Source organism: Lineus longissimus, chromosome 1 (genome assembly GCF_910592395.1).
Source record: "Lineus longissimus chromosome 1, tnLinLong1.2, whole genome shotgun sequence".
In the NCBI taxonomy this organism is placed as follows: Eukaryota; Metazoa; Nemertea; class Pilidiophora; order Heteronemertea; family Lineidae; genus Lineus; species Lineus longissimus.
The window spans coordinates 13139224-13166293 of record NC_088308.1 but is presented as its reverse complement, the minus strand read 5'-3'; the positions used below and the strand labels follow the sequence as shown (position 1 = coordinate 13166293).

The 27070-nt window shown below is 38.9% G+C and overlaps 1 protein-coding gene and 1 long non-coding RNA gene across 4 annotated transcripts in view; both read right to left on the bottom strand.

Moving 5' to 3' along the window:
• LOC135488511 (uncharacterized) overlaps positions 1 to 27070 on the bottom strand; it is a 111140-nt gene that overhangs the window by 19261 nt on the left and 64809 nt on the right. For both annotated transcript variants that reach the window (XR_010446995.1, XM_064773151.1), the window contains exon 3: positions 102 to 289. Coding sequence is in view for 1 of the 2 variants with exons in the window: in XM_064773151.1 (XP_064629221.1) it covers positions 102 to 289 (188 nt within the window). In the remaining variant the exon portion in view is untranslated. The remainder of the gene's footprint in view (positions 1 to 101; positions 290 to 27070) is intronic.
• Positions 21775 to 25818, bottom strand: LOC135488527 (uncharacterized). 2 transcript variants are annotated; one of them, XR_010446998.1, is made up of 4 exons: positions 23568 to 25818; positions 22987 to 23072; positions 22504 to 22579; positions 21775 to 22187 (listed from the first exon to the last, which is right to left on the bottom strand). It is a non-coding gene; the product is annotated as an uncharacterized LOC135488527 (long non-coding RNA). The 2 variants fall into 2 exon arrangements; XR_010446997.1 differs by lacking the exon at positions 23568 to 25818 and having other exon boundaries at positions 22987 to 23546.

The following is a 27070-nucleotide window of genomic DNA, read 5'->3' as shown; positions in this document are numbered from 1 at the left end:
AAAAAAATCGATTAATATTTTTGGTAAAATAGGTATATACAAAACTTTTAAACGGTGTATTTTTTGGTGAACTTATTAGTTTAAGTATGGCCCTTACTTACCTCTTTGTCGTGCTGTTTCATATATCGTTTTTTATTGTGGATGATGAAGATGATGAGTCCTATTAGAATCGTGACGACGACAGCTGCTACAGACAGTCCAATAATGAGATCAAGCGGTTGGAGTGTTGATACATACTTGTACGGCGTCTCAGTAGATATGGCTTGGCCTCTATTTATCTCCCAATATTCTGCAAATCAAGCATAGGATTAATGTGAGTGCTGGAACACTATATCAAAGCTCCCTGTAATGTAAAATGATGGGGCTGTTGTAGTCCCCCTTGCAGCTATTACATCGGTTACGCAAGAGATTCCCTGGCAGATTCACCTAAACCGGCCTGGATCTTATAATGGTACCTCTTTCAATACTCACAATAGTATAGCCTGTAATTCAGGGCACTTAATCTAAAACAATGCATCTCAGAGACAATACAAGGCGTGAGGTCAGGGGCTACTAATACCCTTGGCTATGGGGTAATCGTAACCCCTGGTAAAAAATTCAAATTGAATGTTTTTTATGTATAAGAACGTTTTCCACATGTTTATAGTCTTTTTGGTAAAACAACTGTCAATCCCATTCCAATCCAGTTTTACGACGATTTTTTCTGGTATTAGTGTAGACACAAACTTACAGGAGATGTTCGACACAAACACCCACCACCAAATTCTAACAACATCATAACAAATCAGTCCAATTTACCCCTTTGTTACATGTATGCACTACACCTTGTGTGAGATGACAGTTTGTGATATTCTGAATTGACCGACGGTCTTGTCGAGTGCCATTAAACTGTAGTTTCAGGTAAGATGATGCATAATCCCCAACTATAGCTGGCATCTCTTAATGGTAATATAATGTGGCATAAGAAAAACCCTGTGTACACTGACAACATTTTAACACAAACTTTCAACATTCCTGGTTGCAACACATTGTTGGCAATACAACGAAAATTATCAAAATGCAAAGCAATTATTTGTTACATGTTGATAAAGATGTTGTAAAGTCTTTTATAGCAAATCGGAATTAGGATTTGTGTTATATGATCTACCCGAACTCATATGACTTGGACAAAATAACATATATTATAATTGGACACAAAATAATGGTTTGCATAGGAAAACTGATTTTGTTGGACTCAACGACAAACGTCCTGCGATACGCCCCATACGATGCCCTCTCATAGGCCTTGTGGCCCTGGCTTCAGTGTTTGACGATGTTTCTTTTCGCCCCTCAACAGTGACAGCTTAAATTGCTGCAGAGGCACTCAAAACACAGCCTCTCTCATTATTCCTCCTAAATCTATTTTTTCACCAAAAAATCACACTATCTTAACAACATGCTGTAAAAATGTTGCTATTTGTTGCTACATGTATGTGTGTAAAAGGCATGTTGTAAAAAGGTTGCAAAAATGTTACCAGAGTCACCCTGCTGAATGCTGATGTCTAGTCAATGGTGTGATTTGGCCATTATAATCGAATGGTGCTGCATCTTAAAAAGTACATTATATCGCGGCAAAATACATGCAGCATAGGAATTTATGCCTTTGATAAGTACAAAAAGTATTGTGTAAGACGATGAACATTGTATTGTTTTAGAGCAAACAGCGAAGGTTTTGTTTGAACAAAGGTGCACCAGGACCTCAGGCATGTCATGCTTGACACATTCAAAAGTGGGTGGCTTAGGTAACCAAGAGCGTTAGAAAGTTCCTTCCAGTCATGTATTTGCCTTTATTGCCTCCAAAGTAAAATATTGTAAGAAATAAAATGACTGCCTTTAGTTAAAATTCAAAATTTCTATAATTGTGAGCCAAAGAAGGTAAATTTATGACTGTGAGGACCTTCCTAACGCTCCTGTTTACCTAATATAACCCATCCTGGCACCAGTTGTATTCAATATACTCCGCCTCTCGATATTTCAAACCCCCTGGTGAAATCCATAACCTTCAGACGGATTATAGCGGGAGAAAAAAACGCCCAGCGTAAAAGCGTCGGACTTTTGATCAGGAAATAAGAAGGTACAGTCCTACCAGAAAGTAAATTTCTACCGTTTTTAAAAAATATCACAGAGATAAAATGAGAGAATTGAATGCGGTTTTTGGCAGAGAATGGTATATTTTGTGGGTCATGTATCTGTTGTATTTGGGCCCAGTTAATCCTGTCTCTTCACTATGTAACGGTCAATTTTAAAAACGTCCAAAAATTCACTTTTTTTCTTTTCTTTTAGTTCTTTTTTCAAAAGTATGGGTGAACTATGATGCAAAAACGCTTTTTTAGCTTTGATTAGGAAATTCCTGTTCAATTCTTCATTTTGAAGAATAAACTTAACTAACACCTATAAATGTATACAAAACACAATTTCTAATCCATATGTCCAAAGGAGGTTCCACGGTGACGCCACGGCATTTTTTCAAAATGACGGCTCCCATGTAAACAAAGACACCTGAGACAATCTATACTATAATGCGCGTTGTGGCCGCTAAATAGGAGGCGATTTTTGTTTCAAAATTGGGCCTCGGAAATGCGTCGAATTCTTGCAACCTTTGGCTTCGTAGGTCTGGATCATACGTAAGAGTGTCACTGAGGGTGTCATACGTCGAATATCTTCGTGGTTTTAGAATAAATAACAACTTTTCAGAGAGCACGTCGACTTGAGAGCTCCGCTCATTCTCAAAAGCATACACAAACTTCACGCATATTCTCCCTGCCACATCAGTATTAGCTTCCAGCACGTATGTAGTGCTATACAACCTGGTCCATGGTGCAGGGTATTAGCAGGGAGATTAATGATTAGCCTATTCTATTTTAGTTCTATTCGAGAAACACTGACCTGAGAGATGAGGCAAATTCTGCAGAGTGGCCTACCGGAACATGCAGTCAGGGTATCAATAAACAGTTATGCCAGGATGGACAAAATATGTACAGTGGCCAGCGCTTGCTCTTTGTTTTATTCTTTACTGACTGATGTTGTCAGTTTGAATTGCAATCTGCATCTCTCCATGCGCCTGGCTTTGATCCGACAGTGGCATTGGGTACGGGAGTGGGTAGGTGATATGCCTGACATGTGAGGGCCTTATTTGGAACAGGACCTGCTGTCACTGGTCTCAATGCATTGTCACATCATTGTGCAAAATAGCGTACTCCAATCAATCTATTGGGGGTTGCATGTAGATAGCAGCAATAAGTCCCTAAATGCAGTTCATTTCGTGTTTAACCTTTAATAAAACTTCAGTAGCGTTAGAAATTTAATGTAGCTCAATCATCGTGCCAATTTAACTAATGTATTTTACATTTCAACTTTGCCCGCTCCATGGGTATATGCTAGTACCACCAATGAATAGTCATAGGTTGGAGGGTCCAGGCCTATCAATTAGACGAGTGCATGTTTTTAACGCTCAAGTATTATTTGGAGAGGTATTGAAAAAATATTTGCTGTGGCAAGTCGACAGATATAAAGAAATTATTTGATGAACAAATTAATTTAGAATTTTGCTAATTTGGTAATAGGGGGCGTGTTTTGAGATTTTTCTGCCAGTTGGCTGAAAAGAGTGGAAATATCAATGTCTGTCCAATTTGTCGATTATGAAAAAATGTCCGTGGTCAACTACCAGTTTACTTTTTACCATTTACTTGCCCGACTGTCCGAAATATCATATCAAAATACACGCAGTATTTGATGCGTCGCCGTCAAACATTGACAATTGAACTGCTAAAAGGCTTAAAAAATCAATGGTGGTCTTGCCTGTTGCACATGTTGCACTCGACGTTTTTATCGATATAAAATCACTAGAACTACCTAAATAAACAATCACGAACTAATACCCCAAAGTGTAATGGCTTACAGACCTGAAACAATAAACAACCAACAACGTCACCGGGGAACCTCCTTTGCCTGATGCCCATGAATCTGAAAATTTTCGCGGTTGATCCACGACAAGCCTGGTTCCGGTTTTTTTCGTGCAATGCTACCGTCCGCTACCGCCTCTCTAAAGACTCAATGAAGGAATGCACTGAAGTACCGGCAGCGTCTGGAGGTTGTGACGGAAAGGGAAATTCAAAATGAAAGGGGATAAATAACTTCGACAAGACGTGACGGAAAAGGTCGATGTTGGTCTTCTTGCCCCGAAGTTTACATTTGTTTTAATGTTGGATTGATCCTAATAGAAAATAAACTAATTAAAAATCAAATTATTGAAAAGATAATCTCTTTTATCGACAATATTTCATGTTTTTTACAAATTCCATCTGATCCGAAAAACAAAAAAAACAACAACTTGTTCATTTCCACGCTTGCCAGGCAGTTAGTCTTTTGAAGCAGATAATTATTTTTATCATACAACCATGCAACTTCTCTTCTCACAAATATGAAAACAACATTGACCAGAGTGAATGACTTTCTGCATTTTCCAATTTATCTGTAAACTACCCTCAGTGCACTTTAATCAGTATATTTGTTCTGAAATTGATCATTTGGTGTCGGTGAATGTTCGGTTTCATTGTGTACTACAGGATGTCTCCCAAAAAAACTATACCCACCTCATTTATTTTCATGAAAAGGATGGTTAATGGTTGAAGTTAGTTCCAGCATCAAAATAAAAGGTCATGGTTGTGTTAGCTATAGCATATGTGAAGGAAGGGTCATGGTTGGGGTTAGCTATATTATGAAAAGGCTGGGTAATTGTTAGGGTTAGCAATAGCATCAGTAGTAGGAGTTTCAAAGGGTAATTTCACAACATTTCACGCTCACACCACCCCAAATTAATCCCCTCAAACCCCTATTACTCTAATCTACCCCACATTATCAGCGTGAAAAAAAGCAAAAAAAAAAAGAAGTTAAAAACAACCCTGATTCAACAACATTTCTAAACATTGGCCTAACAAATATCACTATTGTACCTTTAAAAACGCATCACTTCATCAGTGTAATGTTATGAACACCTTGTAAATCAGGGGTCTTGACTTCATTTTTAACTGGCACGCCTTGTAAAGGACCGACCTCGGGTCCAACCTTTATCCTCTTTCTGCATATCATGATTGCTGTGACAAGTGCTGCTGGAATAATTAACCACAGATATTAAGATTTAAATCCTTCATGTGTTTTATGTTCTGTAGGGGGATTTTCTTTGCGCATTTCTTTGGGAATTTCTTAGGGCATTTCTTTGATTATCTTCCCATCAAGCACATCTTTCTTTTTCTTCTTAAGTTCAGCAGATCTCTTACCCAACTCTCGTGACCAGGCAATCTGTTTTGCTGATCATTGCCGTTTGGGCGCAGTTATTCTGGGTGGGATACCAGTTCCCACTGGAGGTATTTGTTCAGTGACTTTTTCGTCTTTCTCTGGGGTTGTTGTGGTCCTCTGTCATTCATTACCCTTAAATTTGGGTTAAAGTTGCAGTTGCTTAGCGTTAGTAGACGAGTTGCCGCCATCGCCATCAATCAACCCAATTTCAAACTTAGAACACCAGTCCACCTTTCCAATTCATTCATCACGATGTTATCATTCCTAAGATCCTCGTAGAGATTATCTCTCTCACAATTTGGTAAAAGTCACCCAGCTAAAGTCGAATAAGCCTTGATAGCAGTTTTGCTAAAATTATCATTAATCCTAGAAGCTAAAGTCCTCTTATAAATCCTGTGATATTTTAAAATATCTTTTTCTGACATGTAGTCTAGGTCGTTAAAAGTTATTTGCTTCCCAGTGAATTCTTTTGTCTTGCCAGTGGCAACTGAAACCTCAAGATCTCCCTTTGCGCGTGTACTTTGTTCGGACAAGACTTGACTAGACGTTTGACACGGCGCGACTGGGTGTTGATTTTTAGTTACCTTGAGTTGATTGTTAGTCTTACTGCTTGTCTTGACTGGACGACTGCTTGTCTGGACTGAGGTCACTATTTCATTGATCACATCTTCACTCATTTATGAATTGAAAAATACTCTTGGAAATTCTAAATACAAAATCAGTTTAGCTGTTTTATTTTTCCGTAAAAAATCTAAAATATTATCCCTTTCATTTTTGAGTATTATGTCATTCTCCAGCAACGCCATTTTCTTTGACTCTTCATCCTTGTTAAACAATAAGACTAACATACGAATGTTCTCCCTAAAGTCCTTCACAATGGAATTATATTTCTGAACTAAAAAAAACACCCAAGTAGTGATGCCGTAATGTCGTCCAGAAAATGCCAGCCCACAAAGTTCACTCGCCTTCCTTTTAATATCTTACAAATTGGTGCAGTCATCAATAATGAAAAGTGTATTTGACCCTCTGTATGTTTCCGTGCAAGCTAACATTGTTCTGGTTAAATCTCTCTTCACAATCTCGGGGTCCAACACAATGACATTTCAATGAAAATTCAACCTCGGTTGTATGTTTCATTGTGTTCAAACGTTGGGCAAAACAGAATGATATTCTCGAAAAGCCCACTGTAGTAAGTTTCCAGCAGGTCTAAGATGAAGTGTGTCTTTCCACAATTTGTACAACCAGAAATAATTGCATTAAATGGTTCATAAATGAATAGATTTCTATCTGGTTTGTCATTGGGTTTCACCATTGAATTCTCTGAAGGTTTCACCGTTTATTTTCATAGATTTATTTCATAGATTTATTTCATTATATTCTGTGTTATGACCTTATTTTGGTATAGGTAATCTGCTTTGTATCACCAACTGTAACAACGAGACCAAGTTTTAGAAATTCGTTTATATCGGCCTGGCTTGGGTCGGCAATATTCATTCTAAAAAACCTCCTAAGCACCATGCTGTACCCGATCGTAATTCCTGATAAAACAAAACTTCTGTACAGTGTGTTCACAATATCTTTTTTGTCTATAGTCTCCATATAGATAGTAAAAAAAACACAGCAATGAATTTAATTAAAAGTTATCAACCCCAACCGGAAGATACTCTGCTGTTAACCGAAGGCCTACCACACCACCAATGATAAAGAGATATTCGTAGTTTTTCATTTCATTACTCGGTTAAGACGAGAATTCCTAGTTTGTTATGTGAGAATTATTTATGGCTTTGCAAACTAAATCATTGATAGTGTTAAGTTTTGGAATGGCAAAAATTCCTTTCCTTTCGTGTTTATCTATTTTCTTAAAGGGGTACACCGTTCGTAATTCCTGGCGGTCCAGTCAAATAGAAATCCACTAATACACAATGCTGTAGTGCAGTTATTGTGAATACAAAATTGTTTAAACTTGGTATTCATAGTATTTGTATATCGGTCTGAGTCTACACAATGTTGAAATTTATATTTAGTATGTATTTTCGCATTTGGACACTTTTAAATTCAATTACAAATTCAAAATTTTTAACAAACGGTGTAATCAACTACTCCCGCAAAAACGCTACTCCCCAGAGTCACTCCAAACGATATCCAACATTTCTAACATTTCCACGTTACACACACATAAAAATAAATCGAAAAATAAAAAAACACCCCCTCTCACATCAGATATTTCACTGAAAGTCCTGCTCCGATCACACCACCCACAATTAAAAGATATTCATAGTTTTTCATTTCCTCACTCGGTTGGTAAACATCTTTTTAATTCAGGCATTTTACAAAGTTGTACTTTATTCTCTGGATGAAGTTCGTTGTGCGGAAAAAAATCAAAAGAAGCATCAACATTTCGGAAATCACTTGCACTTTCATTTTCTCTTTTCAATTGAAACGAAACGAAATCAATGGTTTCTTTTCGATGTTTATCCCAAGCCTTAGATTCCCCTTGTAATTTTTCGATCGCTAAATTGTGTCTCTTCATTTCGTCTTGATAACCATTTTTGTACATGGCTTTAAAAATATATCCCGCTTGAGAAAAGGCATCAGCATTTACTACGGCACCAATTAACATTCCAGCCATTTACAAACAATAAGAAAATGGTAAATAAATGGCCACCGAAAAGGTTCCAGCGAACGAAGCTCCAGCGAACGAAGCTCCAGCGAACGAAGCTCCAGCAAACGAAGCTCTAGCGAACGAAGCTCCAGCGAACGAAGCTCCAGCGAACGAAGCTCCAGCGAACAAAGCTCCAGCGAACAAAACTCCAGCGAAAGATGTTTCAAACGAACAATATCTCAGAGAGTTATACTTTAGTCCCCAAAGTACTGTGGCCTATACAAATGAAAGCCAACTTTGGAGAAAAAAAAAAACAGATAAAATGGCAATATAGAAAAGGAATTAAAAGATTTCCTAGTTAGTTTACCAACCTACCAACTGCACAAACCAATCACCAAAAAATTCAGTGTCCGAAAAACAATGGTTTCGAACGTGGATCAACAATGGCAAGCTGATTTAGTGGATTTACAGAAGTATCAAAAAGACAATAAAAATTTCAGATACATTTTAACGGTCATTGATTTATTCAGCCGTTACGCTTGGGCTTTACCTCTGAAAAATAAAAAGGGAGAAGAAGTCAAAGATTTATTTGTCACTATTTTTAAAGAAGCAAAACCAGAGAAGCTACAACTTGATGATGGTAAAGAAAAACCGAAAAACTCAGTGCTTTTCTACCGAAAAACTCAGTGCTTTTCCGGTGCATGTATTAAACGTATACATGCGAACGTGTGTATTCGCCCATAGTAATTCAGCGGTATTGTGATCTTTTCGCGTGGCTAGCTATGGGTGTCGAACGCTGCGGAGGTCTCCCGAATGGGCCGTGCCCACACAGCGCAACGTCTCTTACAGCAGATGACGTAAAGTATAGGCATTGTGATTCATGGCTGTGCACGAGCTGTTTTAACGTAAGATTCCCAGAGAAACAGGTGTCCAGTGAGAAGTTAAAGGACTTATCGGAGGTGACACTGAACAAAAAGAAGCCTAACCTGAGTGCGCGTTTCGTCGCTTCGCTGGACAATCTTTTTCAATATCGTGTCGGCGACATAAAAGGAACTCTTAATGAACTTGAACAATCTTGCTTGATGGACATACACAAGAGGCTCTGTAGTAAGCTCTGTGAAATGTTTCCAGTCTTAATTGATAAAATACCTATCAATCGCCAGGTGAAACATAAATTGATTGACGACATCTATCACCTTGGCACTGGGGTGGTAGATTTAAACCTCTCTAAGGATATTGAAAAGATCTTCAAAAGTGAGGGCTCTGGTGCATCATCGTCTCTAACGTCTGAGACTGATGGTGTGAACGAGCTGTCAATAGATCAGTTATCAAGGATTGTATATGGTCAAAAACTTCGCATTGAGATGTTGGAAGCGACTGTCCAGGAACTGTGCAATGTGTTGAAAATACAAGCTACTCGTGTCACATCGGAGTCTCAATCATCAGTGGATATCACGGTCGCAAGCGACACTAATGAGTCCAAGATCGATTTATCCCAAGTATCCGATGGCACAGTGGACCGTGATATTGTGGCAACAATTGGAACCGAGGATAGGGCTAACGAAACCGATGTTAATGTGAATGAGACTGACGTCGATATTCCTGCCGAGGACTTTGTTTTGCAGCCTTCGCAGGCCAAGAAAGTTAGGCAACAGGAGCGCAAACGGCAACGGCAGAACAGGCGTGGAGCATCCGGGGGTAGGCCTGCCAAAGGGCCGGCCAATATCGCTGCTGCTCCTGTTCTGTATGACATTTACATCGGGAGAGTAGATCCAAAGCATACCGAGCAGGACATTGTGGATCACATCCATGCACACGGTGTCTTGGAAAACGTATCTGTCCAGATCCTAGCAGATCGTCGCTCTCAGAAATCGTTCAAAATCACTGTTCCTCAGCATGATTTTAAATCTGTGCTTGACAGAGACATGTGGGATAAGGGGGTAATTATTCAGCCCTTTCGCAAAGCAGGGGGCGCGATTCGAGCGGCATCAGCGCAGGTTAAGCCTCACGGCCAACGGCCATATCGCCGCCAAGTCCCCAGGCAACGGCAGAAACGTGATCAAAACACGCACACGTACAATTCACATTACGAATACGACGGATACTCCCGTAGGGACTACGACCAGGAAGGCTACCACTCATACAAGTATGACCGCCGGGACTACGGGCAGGAACGCTCCCCTTTCGAATACGAAGAAAGAGAGGAGGGCCGCCGCTGGCGCTAGTGTGCAGGTCGGTCTTCTGAACACTCGTAGTGTGAAAACTGTGACAGCGTCCCGTAACAAGCTTGCTGAATTTCAGAATCTTGTTATCGGTGAGAATCTGGACATTGTATGCGTCACCGAATCGTGGCTGGACGACAATATACACGACAATGAGGTTCTTCCTTCGAACCTTTTCAGTGTTTATCGTCGCGACCGCAACACGGATACATGTGGCGGTGGCGTTCTTCTCGGCGTCCGCAAGGAATTCTATTCGAGGCGAAGAAAGGAATTCGAGACGGATGATAACGAAATTATGGTTTGTGAAATCCAGGATGGCCAAACGGGTCCGAAAGTTGGCCTTATTGTGTGTTATAGGCCGCCGGACGACAATTCGTTTGTGAACAAGCTGTATGAAGTGCTTTTGAATTGTGAGGGCGCCTTTAATCGAACGTGCCTCCTTGGTGATTTCAAATATAAGGAAATCGATTGGAATACTGTGTCCGCTCCGGGCCTTGGACCCGCGCATTGCTTCTGTGAGCTCGTCAGTGATTTCTCTTTGACACAACTGATTAATGAACCGACTCATAAAAAAGGCAATATTCTTGATCTTATTCTAACTGACTGTCCAGAGGTCTTCTCTCATGTCAGGGTGCTGCCTCTCATGTTTGACTCAGATCATTACCCCATCATTGCTGACATGAACTTCCGTCCAGCCCGTAGGCCGGGTACTCAACGTACGGTTCTTGACTTTAAAAATGCGGACTTTCAAGGACTCCAGACATATTTTAGGGACGCGTTTAGCAATGTTTCGCCTTTTGCCCACCGTCATTCAACGTCGAGGGATGTTGAGTCTATGTGGTGTGACTGGTACTCCATCTTTAATGTTGGCATTGAGAAATTCATTCCGAAACGACAAGTGAAGGACACTAACAATCCCATATGGATTGATGCTGAGGTTAAACACCTTTCAAACCAGGTGAAATCAGCTCGTAGAAAAGCCAAGTCGGATAGCAGACCGCAGTCGTGGGCTAAATTTAAATCCTTACGCAATCGTTTACGTAATTTGACCAGGGACAAATACAGGTCTCATGTGAAAGATCTTGGCGAGGTTGTCAAAGCAAATCCAAGGAAATTGTGGTCCTTTTATCATGGTAAAACAAAGTCTAAAAGCGTCCCGGACACTGTCACTTTCAAAGAGCAGCGCATTTCAGACGGGACATCTAAAGCAGAGGTTTTCTGCGAACATTTTTCTTCACTATTTTCTGATCAGCGTGCTCAACCTTTGCCTGAGATATCCATTGTTAAAAATGACAGTCTTGAATGCTTGAACTTTTCTGATGATGATGTTCGCAGAGTTCTCACAAATCTAGATGCCTCCAAAGCGGTTGGCTCGGACGGTATCTCACCTAGGGTTCTGAAACATTTCGCCGACGCTTTGTGTAGTTCTCTTGCTAGTGTTTTTAACAAGTCTATGAAGTACGGGGCACTTCCCAATTGCTGGAAGATTGCAAATGTGGTTCCAGTTTTCAAGAAGCACGACAAAGAATGTGTTGAAAACTATAGGGGGATTTCTCTCCTTTCATGCGTGTCTAAGGTTATGGAACGATGCATCAGTAACCAGGTTTATCCTTTGGTGGAGAGCATGTTGTCTCCCTCTCAACATGGGTTTGTTAAGGGTCGCTCAACTGCTACACAGCTTGTCCAATTTTTAGATAAAGTTGGTAAAACACTGGACGATGGCGGCCAGATGGATGTGTTATACCTGGACTTCTCCCGCGCTTTTGACTCTGTCCCCCACGTGTTATTATGTCACACATTGCAAACTTTTGGCTTTAATGGCCGCTTATTGGCATGGTTCAAGGACTATCTGCAGGGCCGGTCCTAAAGAGTGATTCTTGATAGTTTTGCCTAGCCCTTGAAACCGGTTTTATCGGGGGTACCTCAGGGTTCCATTTTTGGTCCTCTGCTTTTTTCATTATATGTCAACGATTTGCCCGAGGCAGTTAGTGAGAGGACTGGCTCGGAGCTTTACGCGGACGACGCAAAGTGTTACAGGGTAATTGAGAACTTGTTTGATTGTCTGTCTTTACAGGATGACTTGGATGCCCTTAGGGCATGGAGTAGCAAGTGTGGTCTCTCCTTTAACACTCTGAAATGTCGAATTATAAGTTTCACGAGACGCCTCCATCCAATCAAGTTTCATTACAATTTAGGCGGTTGCGTGTTGGAGAGGGCAAACCAGGTAAAAGACCTGGGGGTATTATTGCAAAATGACTTGTCGTGGAATAAACATGTTGACTTTGTTGCGCACAGTGCAAACAAACACTGGCACGTTATTAGAAGGATAACTGGTAATTGTAAGCACAAGGATGCGTTAAAGACATTGTATTCAAGTGTTGTCAGGAGTCGAGTCGAGTACTGTTCAGTGGCTTGGAGTGGTCTCTCCAAACGGAATCTTTTTTGGAGAATGTTCAGCGCCGGGCCACAAGACACATCTCGGATCGTGATCTATCTTATGCTGAACGAATGTCAGGGCTTGGACTTTTACCTCTGGCCTTTCGCCGTGAAATTTTAGATCTACTCTTTATACACAATTGTTTTACACAGAAGTTTTCAGTGCCTGTCGATGAGTACGTCAATTTTACAACTCGTAGGGGCGACCCCATGGTTTTAAAACAAACACGGTGCAGGACAGAGTCGTTTTTTACTTCTTTTTTTAATCGGATAGTAGGCACCTGGAATGCGCTACCAATCGCAGCTCGGTGCCAAAGTCGCCACGCATGTTTTAAAACTAATGTTATTGATTTTTATTGTAAGAAGCTTGGTGGTTTTACCGCCGACAATACATGCTCTTGGGTCACTGCCTGCAGATGTCCCCTCTGTAGGCAGTGCTAGTACACTACATTTTATGCCATATTTATTTTTCTTCTGTAGTTTATTTATACTTTGTGGTGCTGGCTCACATAGGACATTTCCTGTGCCAACACCACTCTGTACATGTTTCTGTCGTCACTATTATTGTATACGTGGATGTACATGTACAGTAAAATTTCAATAAAATAAAAATAAACATAAAATAAAATAAGAATTCTACAATAAATCACTGAAAGAATTACTGGAAAAAAATAACATCGAATGGTTCTCAACTTTCTAAAGGAAAAAAGCAGCCGTTGTAGAAAGATTTAATCGTACTTTAAAAACTAGAATGTGGAAATATTTCACTGCAAAAGAGACAAACGGTTGGATATTCTTGAAAACCTAGTGAATGGTTACAACAATACATTTCACTCATCCATTGGAATGAAACCAATCGAAGCTAGAAAAGAAGATAATACCGGAACAGTATGGTACAATCTCTATGGAGCATTTCTACTTAAAGATTATGGTCAATCAAAATACAAGATTGGCGACAGCGTGAGAATAACCAAATACAAAACCATATTTTCTAAAGGTTATCTTCCTAATTTTACCGAGGAAGTTTTTAAAATAAAACAAATAATTTTCACAAAACCTATCGTCTACCAACTCGAGGATTATCAATCAGAATATTTTAGACGGTTATTTTTACACAGAGGAATTAAGTTACGTTCCAAACCCAGATCGAATAGAATAGAAAATCGAAAAACATTTACGTTACAAAACAGTTAAGGGAGAAAAATGTGGTTTTGTTAAATGGAAAGGTTACTCAGAAAAATTCAATGAGTGGCTTCCGGTATCGAACATAAAATCACTTTAAGATGTTAACCACTGCAGGATGTTTTTCAACATCAGATAATTTACTCAAAGTTTCGTTCCTTTCTTCATCATTTGGGAACACATAATTTTCCAGAAAATCTTTGGCTTTTTGAAGTTGAAGTTTGTAGATATTTTGGAATAATTTTGCACTTTTATTCCTATTTTCTTTTTTACTGAATGGTTTGATATTTGACCAATGCCAGCAGATTTCGGGGACTTTCCTAAACTTTGCCACCGGCAAAACGTGGTCCAGTTCTTCATCTGCAATATTTTGACCTCCTCTTTGTCAGTTCAACCAACCAATAAAAAACCCAAGGTATTTTTCAAGTGATACCATTGTACCACAACGACTCATAGAAACATGCACTTTGTGAATGTGAATGTGAATGTGAATCGCATAAAAATTAGGATCTTTATATTTTATTCTCATGTAACACCTAATATAGTTTCCACAACAATATTTACACCAACTCTGCAACCCATCTTTGGATTGACTATATTTAGAATAATACTCATAGGGTTTATTTATTTTGCATTTTGAACAGCATTCGTATTCACCAGTTTTCATTAAGTTCATGAATATTTTTTCGAATATTTTCTATTCTATCATCCCCATCTAAAACAATAATGCTACCAGGGATATATACACCTCTTCTTTATTTTTAATGAATGTTTCCTCATGGAGGTAATGAACATAATATAAAGACTCTAAACTAACATTTTTTCCTCCTCACGGTCTCTTTCCAACATTCTCCCATAACAAACATTAGGGTCGGTTCTGAGATAAATTATGAAGTTTGGAAATGTTCTAATATTACACATTTTATGATAGTATTTAGAATACTTACTTTCCAACTTTTTAAATTGCTCCAGAGTTAAATTCTCCTCCAAATTACCCAAACTCGAAAAGATATGATGCGTGGAAAAAATACTTCTTTCCAAAATAATCGTTTTTTCAGAATCTGCCTTATTATTGTCTCTAGAAGACGTTTCCAACGCCATCATTTGAAATTCTTCTGAGTATTCTTTAGGGTTACTGTACATAAGTTCCAACATATTTTTCCATTATAATTTTTCCATTCATTTTTAGGCTCTGGAATAACCTCTACATCCTTAAATTCTTTCATACTTCAATTTAACTTTGATTTTCCGGCAGAAATATTACCCTCAATTATTATTCTTATTTTTCTAAATTTTGAATTTAAATGTTGTTCCATTTAAAATACATTTTTTTTCTTGAATAGATCTTTTATTCGATATCATCAGCGGGAGCTGGCGGTCCAACGGGAACCCGCTTAGCTTAATAGTGTTGGCGCTCCATACGGAACCGTTGAAATTCCATCGTCTAAAATATATCTCTTGTCGTCGAATGGATTTAAACTTCGTTTATTAACTTCCTCTACAAACATATTGTGCTTGTCAGATCTCAGCACTCTCATATCATGGTACCAGGTTTTTCTATCAACCAACGAACTGTAGTAGTCGTCAAATGAAATACCAGTTTTTACCACATGTTTACTTATTCCCTTTGACATTTTTAACTCAGAGGTCTCAGTTTTATAGGCGTACATTTTACTTTTCAAAGCAATCAATTCTTTCATTTTATACCCAGCCAACTCATCATTAAAATATCCCGGGACTTTCACTTTACTCCTATCATACAGTGGATGGTCTTTTGGGTAGTTACTGAAGTCAATATGTTCTTTTAGAATTGTAGGATATTTTGTAAAATCGTCAGTCTTTAACTTTAGGACAAAACTGTCAGTGTCAAGATAGAGCAACTCTATGTTTTTCTCACCAAAGAGTGGTTGTAAAGTTTCGTGGTAGAATTTGTACATAAGTAATTTAGATAGTTCTAGAACTGTAGCGCCAATGTAAATTGGTTTGTTGAACACAATACTTGTTTTTCTCATCAGAATTGCAACCAAATCCTCGTCGAAGATAACTTCCAAATCAAACTTAGGATTGGCCTGTTTCCTCATTGCAACGTCGGGATCTGTCACCATCTCAACATCCTTCCTGTTCCTTATATTTTCACAGGTTTTACCGTAGAATGCAATGTTCATCAATTTGAAAAAATCTTTCTGAAAGTCTGTTTTACCATTCTCTGTTTGGTGTTGAAATCGATATATCTTCCCAACTTTTTCTGCTTAAAACTTACGATGTTGTGCATTTTTTTCAACATCATTCCTTGCTTTAGGTAAAAGAAATATAGTCCTCAGCTGATTTGGGAAGGAGTTTCAGTCTGTTACCTTTTGTCTTCTTAATCAATGTTTTTTTAACCAGTGTTTTAATGAAAAGATGAGAGTCATAGTGACTAAGATTGTGGAAGAAAATCGGTACAAATTTGGCATGTTTTGCCATGAGGTTACAAAAGTTGTGAGCTGCACCTCTAAACTTACCACTGTAATGGTCATGATCCCTAACTAACTTTTCATTATTCTTATTATCATTACCACCTGCTTTGCCGCAATAATAACAGTTTCCGTTTTTCTTATCCAACTCAAACTTTTCTTGCTCTTCGCTAGTCAATTTCATTTCCACTTCTGTATTTAAAAGTTTCCCAAATTCATCTTCCTTCTGCATTAACCATTCACAAAACCAATCAACCACATCCTCCCCGCGGTACGAAAAATATGTACTTTCAAAATGGATAATCTGAATGAATATAATATCCCACCGCAGAGGCTTTTTGGATTTTAGGTTTTTCTGATCCCTCATCGGTAACATTTACTAGAATAACGCTGGAATCATTTAAATTATCACTAGTTCCTTCGAAATCGGCGTACACCACAAAAGGAACCCTATTTTAAAACGAGTGGTTTTTAAATTTTTGGTTTGCTGATGCGCTTCCCTTCCTTATTTCCCTATCAAAAGCAATCATACACCTTCTACATAAATATTTGTTATCACCGCTATTATTACGAAAACACACAGATATATTTTTCAGTAGCATATAATGTTCCTGGTAGAACGAAATATCTATTACGTTTTCGGAAATCTTTTTGGTGGAAACTGTGGGTAGATAACGGCCACCCCCGAAGTGGCCCTGTCTTTGACTGTTACAAAAATGTGAAAAAACAGTATCGCCAGTCGTCGCGTCTTCTAATTCAGCAAAGGCTGAATAACCGGGTTATTCGTATTGCGGATCAATACAAGGACAATGGCAGTCGTGTTTTCTGGAGCTCCATTAGACAGAGTCGGAGCCCTCAAAAAGTGCCGTCTCTGCTCACTGTCTCCGACTTCATGGCTCATTTCAGTAACATTATGCATGATGAGAAAAAAGATATGACGAAACGGCAACTCAATATTGAAACTGAAGTTAAGGACTTTTACTCTAATGAAACGGCCAGGGGCCATTGTGCTCACCGTATACATCTTTTATTAGGCAGGATCATGCTTAGTTTAGAGGTGAATATGGTGAACACAATCAGGCATGAAGACTTTTTTTAGATGTGTATTGATGTCAAGTAATAAGACAGGGCAGTATATATAAGTTTATGATCCAACCAATAATTGTCTATGACATCAACAAGATCAATATCGTGTGATTGCTAAGAGTCCCTGCAATAAAAAATTCATCGAAAAAAAGTCATTAATAAGCGAGATATTGCACGTCCTACTTTTTCAGTTTTGACCCCCTGGTGGCCAAATCAAGAATCAGATCAGGCCAAAATTCGGTGTCAGAGATTATCTGATGTAGGGGGTTACATGTACCAACTTTCAAGTTCATAGCTTTAGCAGTTAAGAAACGTGCCATAGTTACACTCGAACGGTCAATTTACGCCATTTGACCTCTGTGACCTAGAAAAGGAGGTCAAATCCAAAAATCATAGGAAATGTGATGTATCCTTGCTAGGAGTCCCTGCCATAAAATTTTATCGAAAACAATTCACTCAAATAGGCAAGATATTGCACTTCTTCCTTTTTCCGTTATGGCCCCCTGGTGGCCGAATAAAGAATCAGATCAGGCCAAAATTCGACATCAGACGTTATCTGATGTATGGGGTTATATGCACCAAGTTTCAAGTTCATAGCTTTACTGGTTAAGAAACGTGCCATAGTTTACACTCTAACAGCCAATTTACGCCATATGACTTCTGTGACCTTGAAAAGTAGGTCAAATTGAAAACCCGTAAAATATGTGATGTATTCTTCCAAACAGTACCTACCATAAGAATTTTATCGAAAACAAGTCACTTATAAGCGAGATATCACACTTTTTAGATTTCCACTTTTGGCCCCCTGGTGGCAAAGTTAGGAATCAGATCGAACCAAAATTCAGCGCCAGAGGCTATGTGATATAGGGGGTTATATGTACCAAGTTTCAAGTTCATAGCTTTAGTGGTTAAGAAACGTGCCATAGTTTACACTCTAATGGCCAATTTACGCCATATGACCTCTGTGACCTTGAAAAGTAGGTCAAATTGAAAACCCGTATAATATAAAATGTATATTTGCTATGAGTACCTACAACAAAAGTTTTATCGAAAACAAGTCACTTATAAGCGAGATATCACACTTTTTAGATTTCCACTTTTGGCCCCCTGGTGGCAAAGTTAGGAATCAGATCGAACCAAAATTCAGCACCAGAGGCTATGTGATATAGGGGGTTATATGTACCAAGTTTCAAGTTCATAGCTTTAGTGGTTAAGAAACGTGCCATAGTTTACACTCTAATGGCCAATTTACGCCATATGACCTCTGCGACCTTGAAAACAAGGTCAAATTAAAAACCCGTATAATATAAAATGTATATTTGCTATGAGTACCTACAACAAAAGTTTTATCGAAAACAAGTCACTAATAAGCGAGATATCACACTTTTTAGATATCGACATTTGGCCCCCTGGTGGCCAAACAGAGAATCAGATCGGACCGAAAATCAGTGTCAGAGGTCAGCTGACCTAGGGCATTCTGTGTACAAAGTTTCAAGTTCATAGCCCTAGCAGTTAAGAAACGTGCCACTGTTAGGATACGACGACGACGACGACGACGACGACGACGACGACGACGACGACGACGACGACGACGACGGACACAGCGCTATCGTATAGACTCCCCTTACGGTGAGCCAAAAACTCTGCCACTGTTTTCAGCTCATGTGTTTCTTCGGAAGAAATTAAAAAGAAAGTCCTTGGTCTACGCAAGGGTTGTGCCCCAGGGCAAGACGGTATCACTTCGGAGCAATTGGCATACGGTTGCTCAGCTGGCCTGATCGGACACCTCACGGCGCTGTACTCTACAGTCTTCTCTAGGCATGTCGTTCCGAACTGTTTCAGAACCGGGGTAATTATCCCATTGTTAAAGAAACCTACTCTCAATCCGAACTTACCGAATAGCTACCGGCCTATAACCTTGGGATCTGTTTTTGCTAAGTTAGCTGAGCTGCTTGTGAAACCACAGGAGGAGGTGGACCTAAGTGACTGTCAATATGGTTTCCGCAAAGGGAGAGGTACAGAATTCTGTTCTGTGTTACTTAATGATGTATCCATGTACGCAAAGGAGAAATGTTCCCCCTTATACGCGTGCAGTTTGGACGCCGAAAATTCGTTTGACAAAATCTGGCACGCAGGCCTCTTTTTCAAAGTGATGGATAAATTGCCTCCGGACAATTGGATGTTTCTTTATGAATTTTACTCTTGTTTGAATGCTGAGATGCGTTGGAACGGCTGTCGTAGCCCAGTCTTTCCAATAACACGAGGAACCCATAAAGGCAGTGTTTTATCCCCACTTCTTTTTAACATTTTTATTGATGACTTGTTACGAAAACTTGAATGTCCTGGTCCCGGTGGAATACGGATTGGTGCTACTGTCTTAAAATGTTTTGCCTATGCCGATGACATTACTTTGCTGAGTCTGACATCCACTGGCCTACAATATCTTATTGATCTTTGTGACTCGTATGCCAAAGAATGGCGTTCCTTCGGGATCAAAAAGTCAAAGTGTATGGTGATCGGTAAATCAATCATGAGGAAACCAGCCCTGTAAAAATTATCTCCTAACCATCCCCCACCAACTAATGGAAAATGCCTTAGATGCCGGGGGATGGATATTTGATGAGGGGAGAGTTTCTGAGGAATAGTTTATTGACTTTAGTTCTCAGCATATCTGAGCCAGGTAACCTCCTGCTGAGTTGCCGGACCAAAAGCTGAGGTCAACATATATTGTTACATAACATACCTTGCTATCACATCCTGGTTGCCTTGAAGTCGATCAAATTACTTCTAATTTTGCCTCATCACAGTAAATTAGTCATGAGTGTTATCACTGGTTACGCTGGCCATTAGGTAGATAAGGTAAATATGCCGATCATCACTGTGTGTAGTATCAGCGGGTGGTTGAAGTTGGAGGGCGACTAAATATTTTACAGGGCTGGTTTCCTCATGACTTAAGAAAGACCCTGAGTGGGCTATTTCTGGATGTGTGATGGAGAACTCGGACTCCTTGGACATATTAGGTGTGGCTTTCGAGAAAGTCGCCAGTGGACATAGACATGTAGAAATGCCTACTTTAGTTTAAGTGGCTGTGGTATTTGTTATCCAGGTCTCTGGACTGGTGCGAAAGTGAAACTTTGGGAGAGCGTGTGCTCTCCGTCACTATTTTATGGTATGCACACAATTGATCTGAGTCGGGGCAATTTTCGGAAACTGGAAAAGTTGCAGGGTTCCCTGATCAAACAATGCTTTGGTTTATCGAAATTTTGTCATCATAGCCCTCTATTAAGGGCATTAGATATTGACAACCCGCGGAAAGTAATCGAACAGAAGCAAATTGGACTTTTAAGAAGGATTCTCTCCATCGATTGTAAAGCACGAGACGTCGTCATTGGCACGAGAAAAATTAAGGGTACCCTGTGTAACCGAGTGTTTAGTTCGTCAGGCCTCTCTGCCGCCAATGTCCTGTTTGTAAATCCAACATGAAGTCCTAGACGTATCACCAGGGAGGAGAATGGACTTGTCGATTCTGTAAAAACCTTATGTGCCAATCTAAACCGGACAAGCCATAAACTATTGAAGCTTTTACTTTCCCCCTTTTGATCGCTTTTTTATTCGTTCTCTGTGTATGATTTTTAATGCATATTTGTTTTGTCTGCTCCTTATTTGGAGGTTTTTTACAATAAATTATTATCCTCAAAATTATCAGATAGATAGATTGGTTCCAAAGTGTTATCTTACATTATTCAACTGCTTATTAGCTCTCAACTGAGCGTCAGCTGGTTTCACCAACCCAAAAATATTAATCTTCAAATTATTTTCTCTTTTTGGCACATCTTTTTTTACACATACTGGAAAATCATTTATTTTTATTTTACCTTCATATATCCTGTAGGAGCTAGCATCACAATTGTGATTAATTGGTTTGTAATGTGCTGCTAACAAAGTCCACAAAAAATAATTCCCGTCACTACATTGTACATTAATTATCGAACTAGATTTGAAAAGAAGTTTAATGAGGTGCCCTCCTTTGGTATATCTGTACGCAACTAAAAATAAATCTGCTCTGTTTATCTTTTTAAGTGTCAGCCCACTTCCTTTAAAATATCTCTCTTCGATTTGTAGTGTGATGTAATCCAAACATTTTTGTACGGCAACTTCTGGTTTTGATTTAAAAAAAACAACTTCAAATGGAGATTGAATTCCATGAAGCATTTCGGTGTTATTCTTTAAATGAAACGGCCAGGGGCCATTGTGCTCACCGTAAGTATTTTTAGTAGACAGTTACAGAAAGTGCTACAGTATGTAGCCAAAAATTGTTGTCTTCATTGCATTGGATACTGATGGGCAATCCCCGCCAGTAGGTCGGTTGTCAAGGTAAATGATTTGGTGAGAATGGATGAACAAGTCATCTTTGCAAAAGAGATGATTTTGATTTATTAGGTCTTGACCAGCAAGTGATTTAAAAATGAGGTGCAGTGACAATGAATGATTGATAAATCACAGTATAATCAAATGATGTTTACAGCAGTGATGAAAAAAATTTGGGATTATGCAGAAATTCTTGACATTTGTTAACAATTCTTCATGATTCTTTCCTCGCTCAAGGTGTGCATCTTGACTGCAATATGTAGGAATGAATTATTAGGAGAAGAGAAGGCAGAATGTGACATTCTCAAAGTTTTTGCACAGTGCTGTAGTTCAATTACAAGGTGTATACTGAAGTTGTCTGTTTTATAGATTGTCGTTCTGACACTTGAACTTTGTTCTCACCAATGTGAGAGGGCCTTGGTTAGAGGCAAACGCAAGTGCGATGAACACTTGCACAGTTACCAATGTTGGAGTTACCCGGCAGGCAAGCCAAATCTGCGTTAGCTGAAACAAGAAAGAGAAACAGGTTAAATTAGAAAGTTTTGGGAAAGAACAAAATGTTTAACTTGAACGCAGGCGAAGCCCAATGCATGCCCCCAGAAAACAAGTTGGTGGCCTGGTGGACATCTTGGATTTTGGTGTGGGCCCAAAATCAATACGGAATTTCTTCTACAATAGGAGATCAAACCACAAGAGTTTCAGTTTAGCCATGGGTTGAACTACCATCCCGAAGCGTCCACCCATTCTTAATACATACATAAATAAAACAATGCCTTGAAAGTATGCCTACTTCGTGATCCAATTATGTCAGTGTACTTACATTATCAAAACCTCCAACAACTTCGCACCACCACTTCAGTGTCAACACCACACAACCTTACTTTAAGTGTGTCAATCTTGAAAAGAGGCAGAGAAAAGGTTTTATAAAACAGTTGTCATGTACATGTACAACATACTTCATCTTCTGTGCACCATTCGACTGGTTTTGCCATGGCCAGGTAAAAAACTATTATGTCATGTACATCATACATAGATGTACATCGTATACCATATTGAGTCATTATTACACATAATCACAAGTGCCACTAAGTGGCGATAGTGTTCGATGAGTACGTCCGTTGCGTTAATATGAACAATCATGACGCCTGTAACCAACTAACATCCTCAGACAGACGAGTAAGTACTTATCAATGTAATATCAGTTATCACTGTGCGTATATCGTCATGACGTTGATTCCCAATAAAGGTGGCAGACAATATTCAGACAAGATCATCATATTACACCAGGTTATGTAAGACTTACCGCTGTAGGCCCAGATAAGCTTGATCTGCATCAGCAAATACACTCATTCATCTGTTCATAGAAATAGCAACAACAATAGCAATAACCTGACAAAGTAAATGAAATACTAGCAGATAAGGCCAACCACAGTTTGGCACTGACAGCAAAGTCACAAGAACATTTGGTCGACCTTACTTAGCTGCACATAATAACATAACAACACACCAGTGAGAGTTGGAGGAAGTCACTGCCAGCCACAACAAACCATGCAGCAACCTATTTCATACACCCTTTGGCTCACTGCTGAATCTGGTATAGCAGGGACAGTCAGTACATTTTGTACCCATAGTATACATTTTGATTTGACCCAATGTACTAGCATACAGGAGCAGGGCCAGTGCACGTTTTGTAAACAAACCTGTGCATACAATGTATGTCTAGAAGACATGCATCATTGCATGCATGCTGTGTGTTTGAGTGAGCATCATGACCAAACTTCCAAAAACACACCTCAGACCTACCAATGCTAAAAAATACAATGAGTGTAGGTCCAATGTATATTTTAAGCAAACTTCATGTCCCAAATGTTGCATTTAACTCACCAAAAATGCACTAAAAACACTTTGAAAATCCTGAAATCAAGCACATGAGCAGGCTTTTGCAAGATTACAAACAGGAAGTGGCCAATGTATGGAGCGCCTTTACTGCATTAATTATTTTGTAATATTTTTCAAACATGACTTTTTTTTTAGTTTCACTGATGTAGAACCTAAATACAGCAAGAAACCAGACCCTACATAGAAATCCTTCCCTCCTAATTGAATTGAAACAACAGTAGTAGCACAACATATTTATGAATGGTCTCCAACTATACTTATAGGGTGCCTTTCGTGCACAAATCTAGTGGCATCTTTGAAATAATTTTCAATAAAATCCAAGAAGTAATGGTCACATGTACAAGTTTTCCACCCAATGGTGGAGAGTGAATCATAAACATAATTCGTAGTTCTGGTACTTGCAACTGCCACTTTTGGCTGGAGCCTAAATTTGGAATATTACCTATGAGCTGCAATAACATTTTTGAAAGGTATGACAAATCAGATACCCACCCCTTCCTATGATCATGTAGGCCTCTCATAATTTATACATGCATCTGTGACCAGTTCAGAGCCGGCCCTGGCCAAGTGGTGAATCCGAGACTTGTGGTTCCAAGCTTGTAGAGTCTAGGTGAAAATGATAGTGAAGAAACGTGCCACTCCATGACAATGGTGAATATATTTTTAACTTTGACCTCAGTGACCCTGACAGGTAGGTCAAATAACAAACCAGGGTGATATGTGATGTAGACACATCCACCTGACCATAACAATTTCATCACTCGTTACACTACAGCAATCGGCAAAAATCGATTTCCAAGATGGCCGCCTAATTAAATCTATGGCACCAAATAAATCAAAAAATGAAGAAAATGTAAGATAGAACTCAGAAAAGAAAAAAGGAAAAGATGAAAAATAAAAATATTTTTGGCTGTCCTTGACCGGGGTTTGAACTCACGACCTTTGGATTGCCACAATACGAGGAAAAACCCACAAAACATGCAATTTCGGCCATATTTGAATTCCGATCTGGCTGAAACTTGGCATACAAATAGTGGCTTCTTAGATGCATCATTACACAAAATTAAAACTCTTTACATTGAACAACGACAAAACGTACCACGAACGGTAAAGTTTTCAACTTTGACCTCTGTGAACTTGAAAGGGGGGTCAAATCAAAAACCCGTAAGATATGTGATGTATCCTTGCTAGGAGTACCTACCGTGAAACTTTTATCAAAAACACACTAGTAATAAGCGAGAAATCACACTTTTTGAGTTTTGAGTTTGGGCCCCCTGGTGGCCAAGTCAATAATCAGACCGAACCAAAATTCAGTGTAAAAGGTCAACTGACCTAGGGGGTCATTTGTTTAAAGTTTCAAGTTCATAACTGTTGCGGTTGAGAAACGTGCCATAGTTACACTCAAATGGCAAATTTACGCCATTTGACCTCTGCGACCTTAAAAAGTAGGTCAAATCCGAAAAATCGTGCAACATCGGAGGTAAACTTGCTAGGGGTCCCTGCCATAAAAATTTCATCAAAAACAATTTGCTAATAAGCAGGCTATTGCACTTCTTACTTTTTCTGTTTTGGCCCCCTGGTGGCAAAGTCAAGAATCAGATCAGGCTGAAATTCAGCACCAGAGGTTATCTGATATATGGGGTTATATGTACTAAGTTTCAAGCTCAGAGCTTTGGTGGTTGAGAAACGTGCCATAGTTACACTCAAACGGCCAATTCACGCCATTTGACCTCTGCGACCTTGAAAAGGAGAACAAATCAAAAACCCGTCAGATATATGATGTATCTTTGCTATGAGTACCTACCACAAAAGTTTTATCGAAAACAAGTCACTAATAAGCGAGATATCACACTTTTTTAGATATCCACATTTGGCCCCCTGGTGGCCAAGTACAGAATCAGATCAGACAGAAATTTAATGTCACGGGTCATCTGACCTAGGGGGTCATGTGTACAAAGTTTTAAGTTCATAGGCCTAGCGGTTAAAAAACGTGCCACTGTTTTCGAACTAGGATAAGACGGACGACGACGACGACGACGACGACGACGACGACGACGGACGACGACGGACGACGGACACTGCGGTATTGTATAGACTCCCCTACGGTGAGCCAAAAAGAAGCTTTAGAGAAGTTAACTTCCACATTAATACTTATCTTAAAATTATAGCTTTTTAGAAGTGACACAATCTAAACAAATTTCTCTTTATAATTCGACAAGTCTGTTACTACTTGTGGTTGTCTAAATTGCACAGATACAAAATCTGAAGGTAAATATTTTTTTCCTTTCTTCCAAATTTGTTTACTATTTCTATTCCTTTAATATTTCCTGCCATTGACAAAAAATCTTCCTCTTTTTCTGTGAGTTGTGAAGTATTAATAGAACTGTTAGTAGTTTCTTCTGATGGAAGTTCGTTCTGAATGGGGGAAGTTCGTTCTGAATTGGGGGAGGTTCGTTCTTAGGTGTTAATGTTCTATTTAATTCCTCTGATATTTTTTTGTGTTATTTTCATGTTGTAGTTGTAGTTTTCCTATAAAACTTCAGAGAGACAATCCCGACAAAATTATATTTTAGTTTGATACTTTATTTTTTCCATTTAAGATATTTTTTTTCTTAAATTGTTATAAAAACTTGATAATTCGTCTATTTAAAAAAAAGTACTATAAATGGAGGGTAAAATAAGTGAAAATAAAGAAGTCGAAAATGTCGAAAATCTAACAACATTTTTAGAGGATTTTAACATGGATTTCAAACCTAAAACCAAAAAGAATTATGGTAAACTCGAAGACTTAGAAATTGGTGAAAAATACAAAATGAAATATATTTGTAAAGCACAAAGTAAGTTTGACGAAAGACTGGAGCGCCAGCTCCCGCTGGAAATTGCTCTAGTGTTTTCGAAATTAGGTAGTATTGTTGAAACCACAACTTATCTACCAGAACGGTTCAACAAGATGACGGAATCCCAGAGGGAAACCTTGAAGGGAAATCCTGATATTTACTTTGTTTAAAATTGGAAAAATAAAAACCAACATTATGAAATCTCATTTGCTCAATAAATCTAAAATTCTTAAAATAAAAGAAATCTTAAAATTTAAAAAATTAAAAAAAAATTAACATCTCTTAACTTTAAAAACTGAAAAATAAAAAAACCTAAAAATCTCTACACTTAAAAAACAGCGGAGCGCTAGCTCCTTTAGGAGCTCTCCCGAAAAATAAAAAAACTTAATTTAATTTAATTTAATTTAAAAGAGGACGCATCAACCTAGGATTATTTCTCTTATCGAAGACCCGCCGCACAAGTCTGGTTTGCTTTCTTAACAATATCATTAATGTGAGAAGAGAAAGTCAGGTTGCTGCTCACAACAACACCAAGGTCCCTGACCTCGTTCACCTTTGCCAAAACTTTGCCATCGATGTTGTAATAGTAAACACGGGGATTAACCCTTCTGGTGAAACTCACTACTTGACACTTGGGGGCATTTGAGGTCA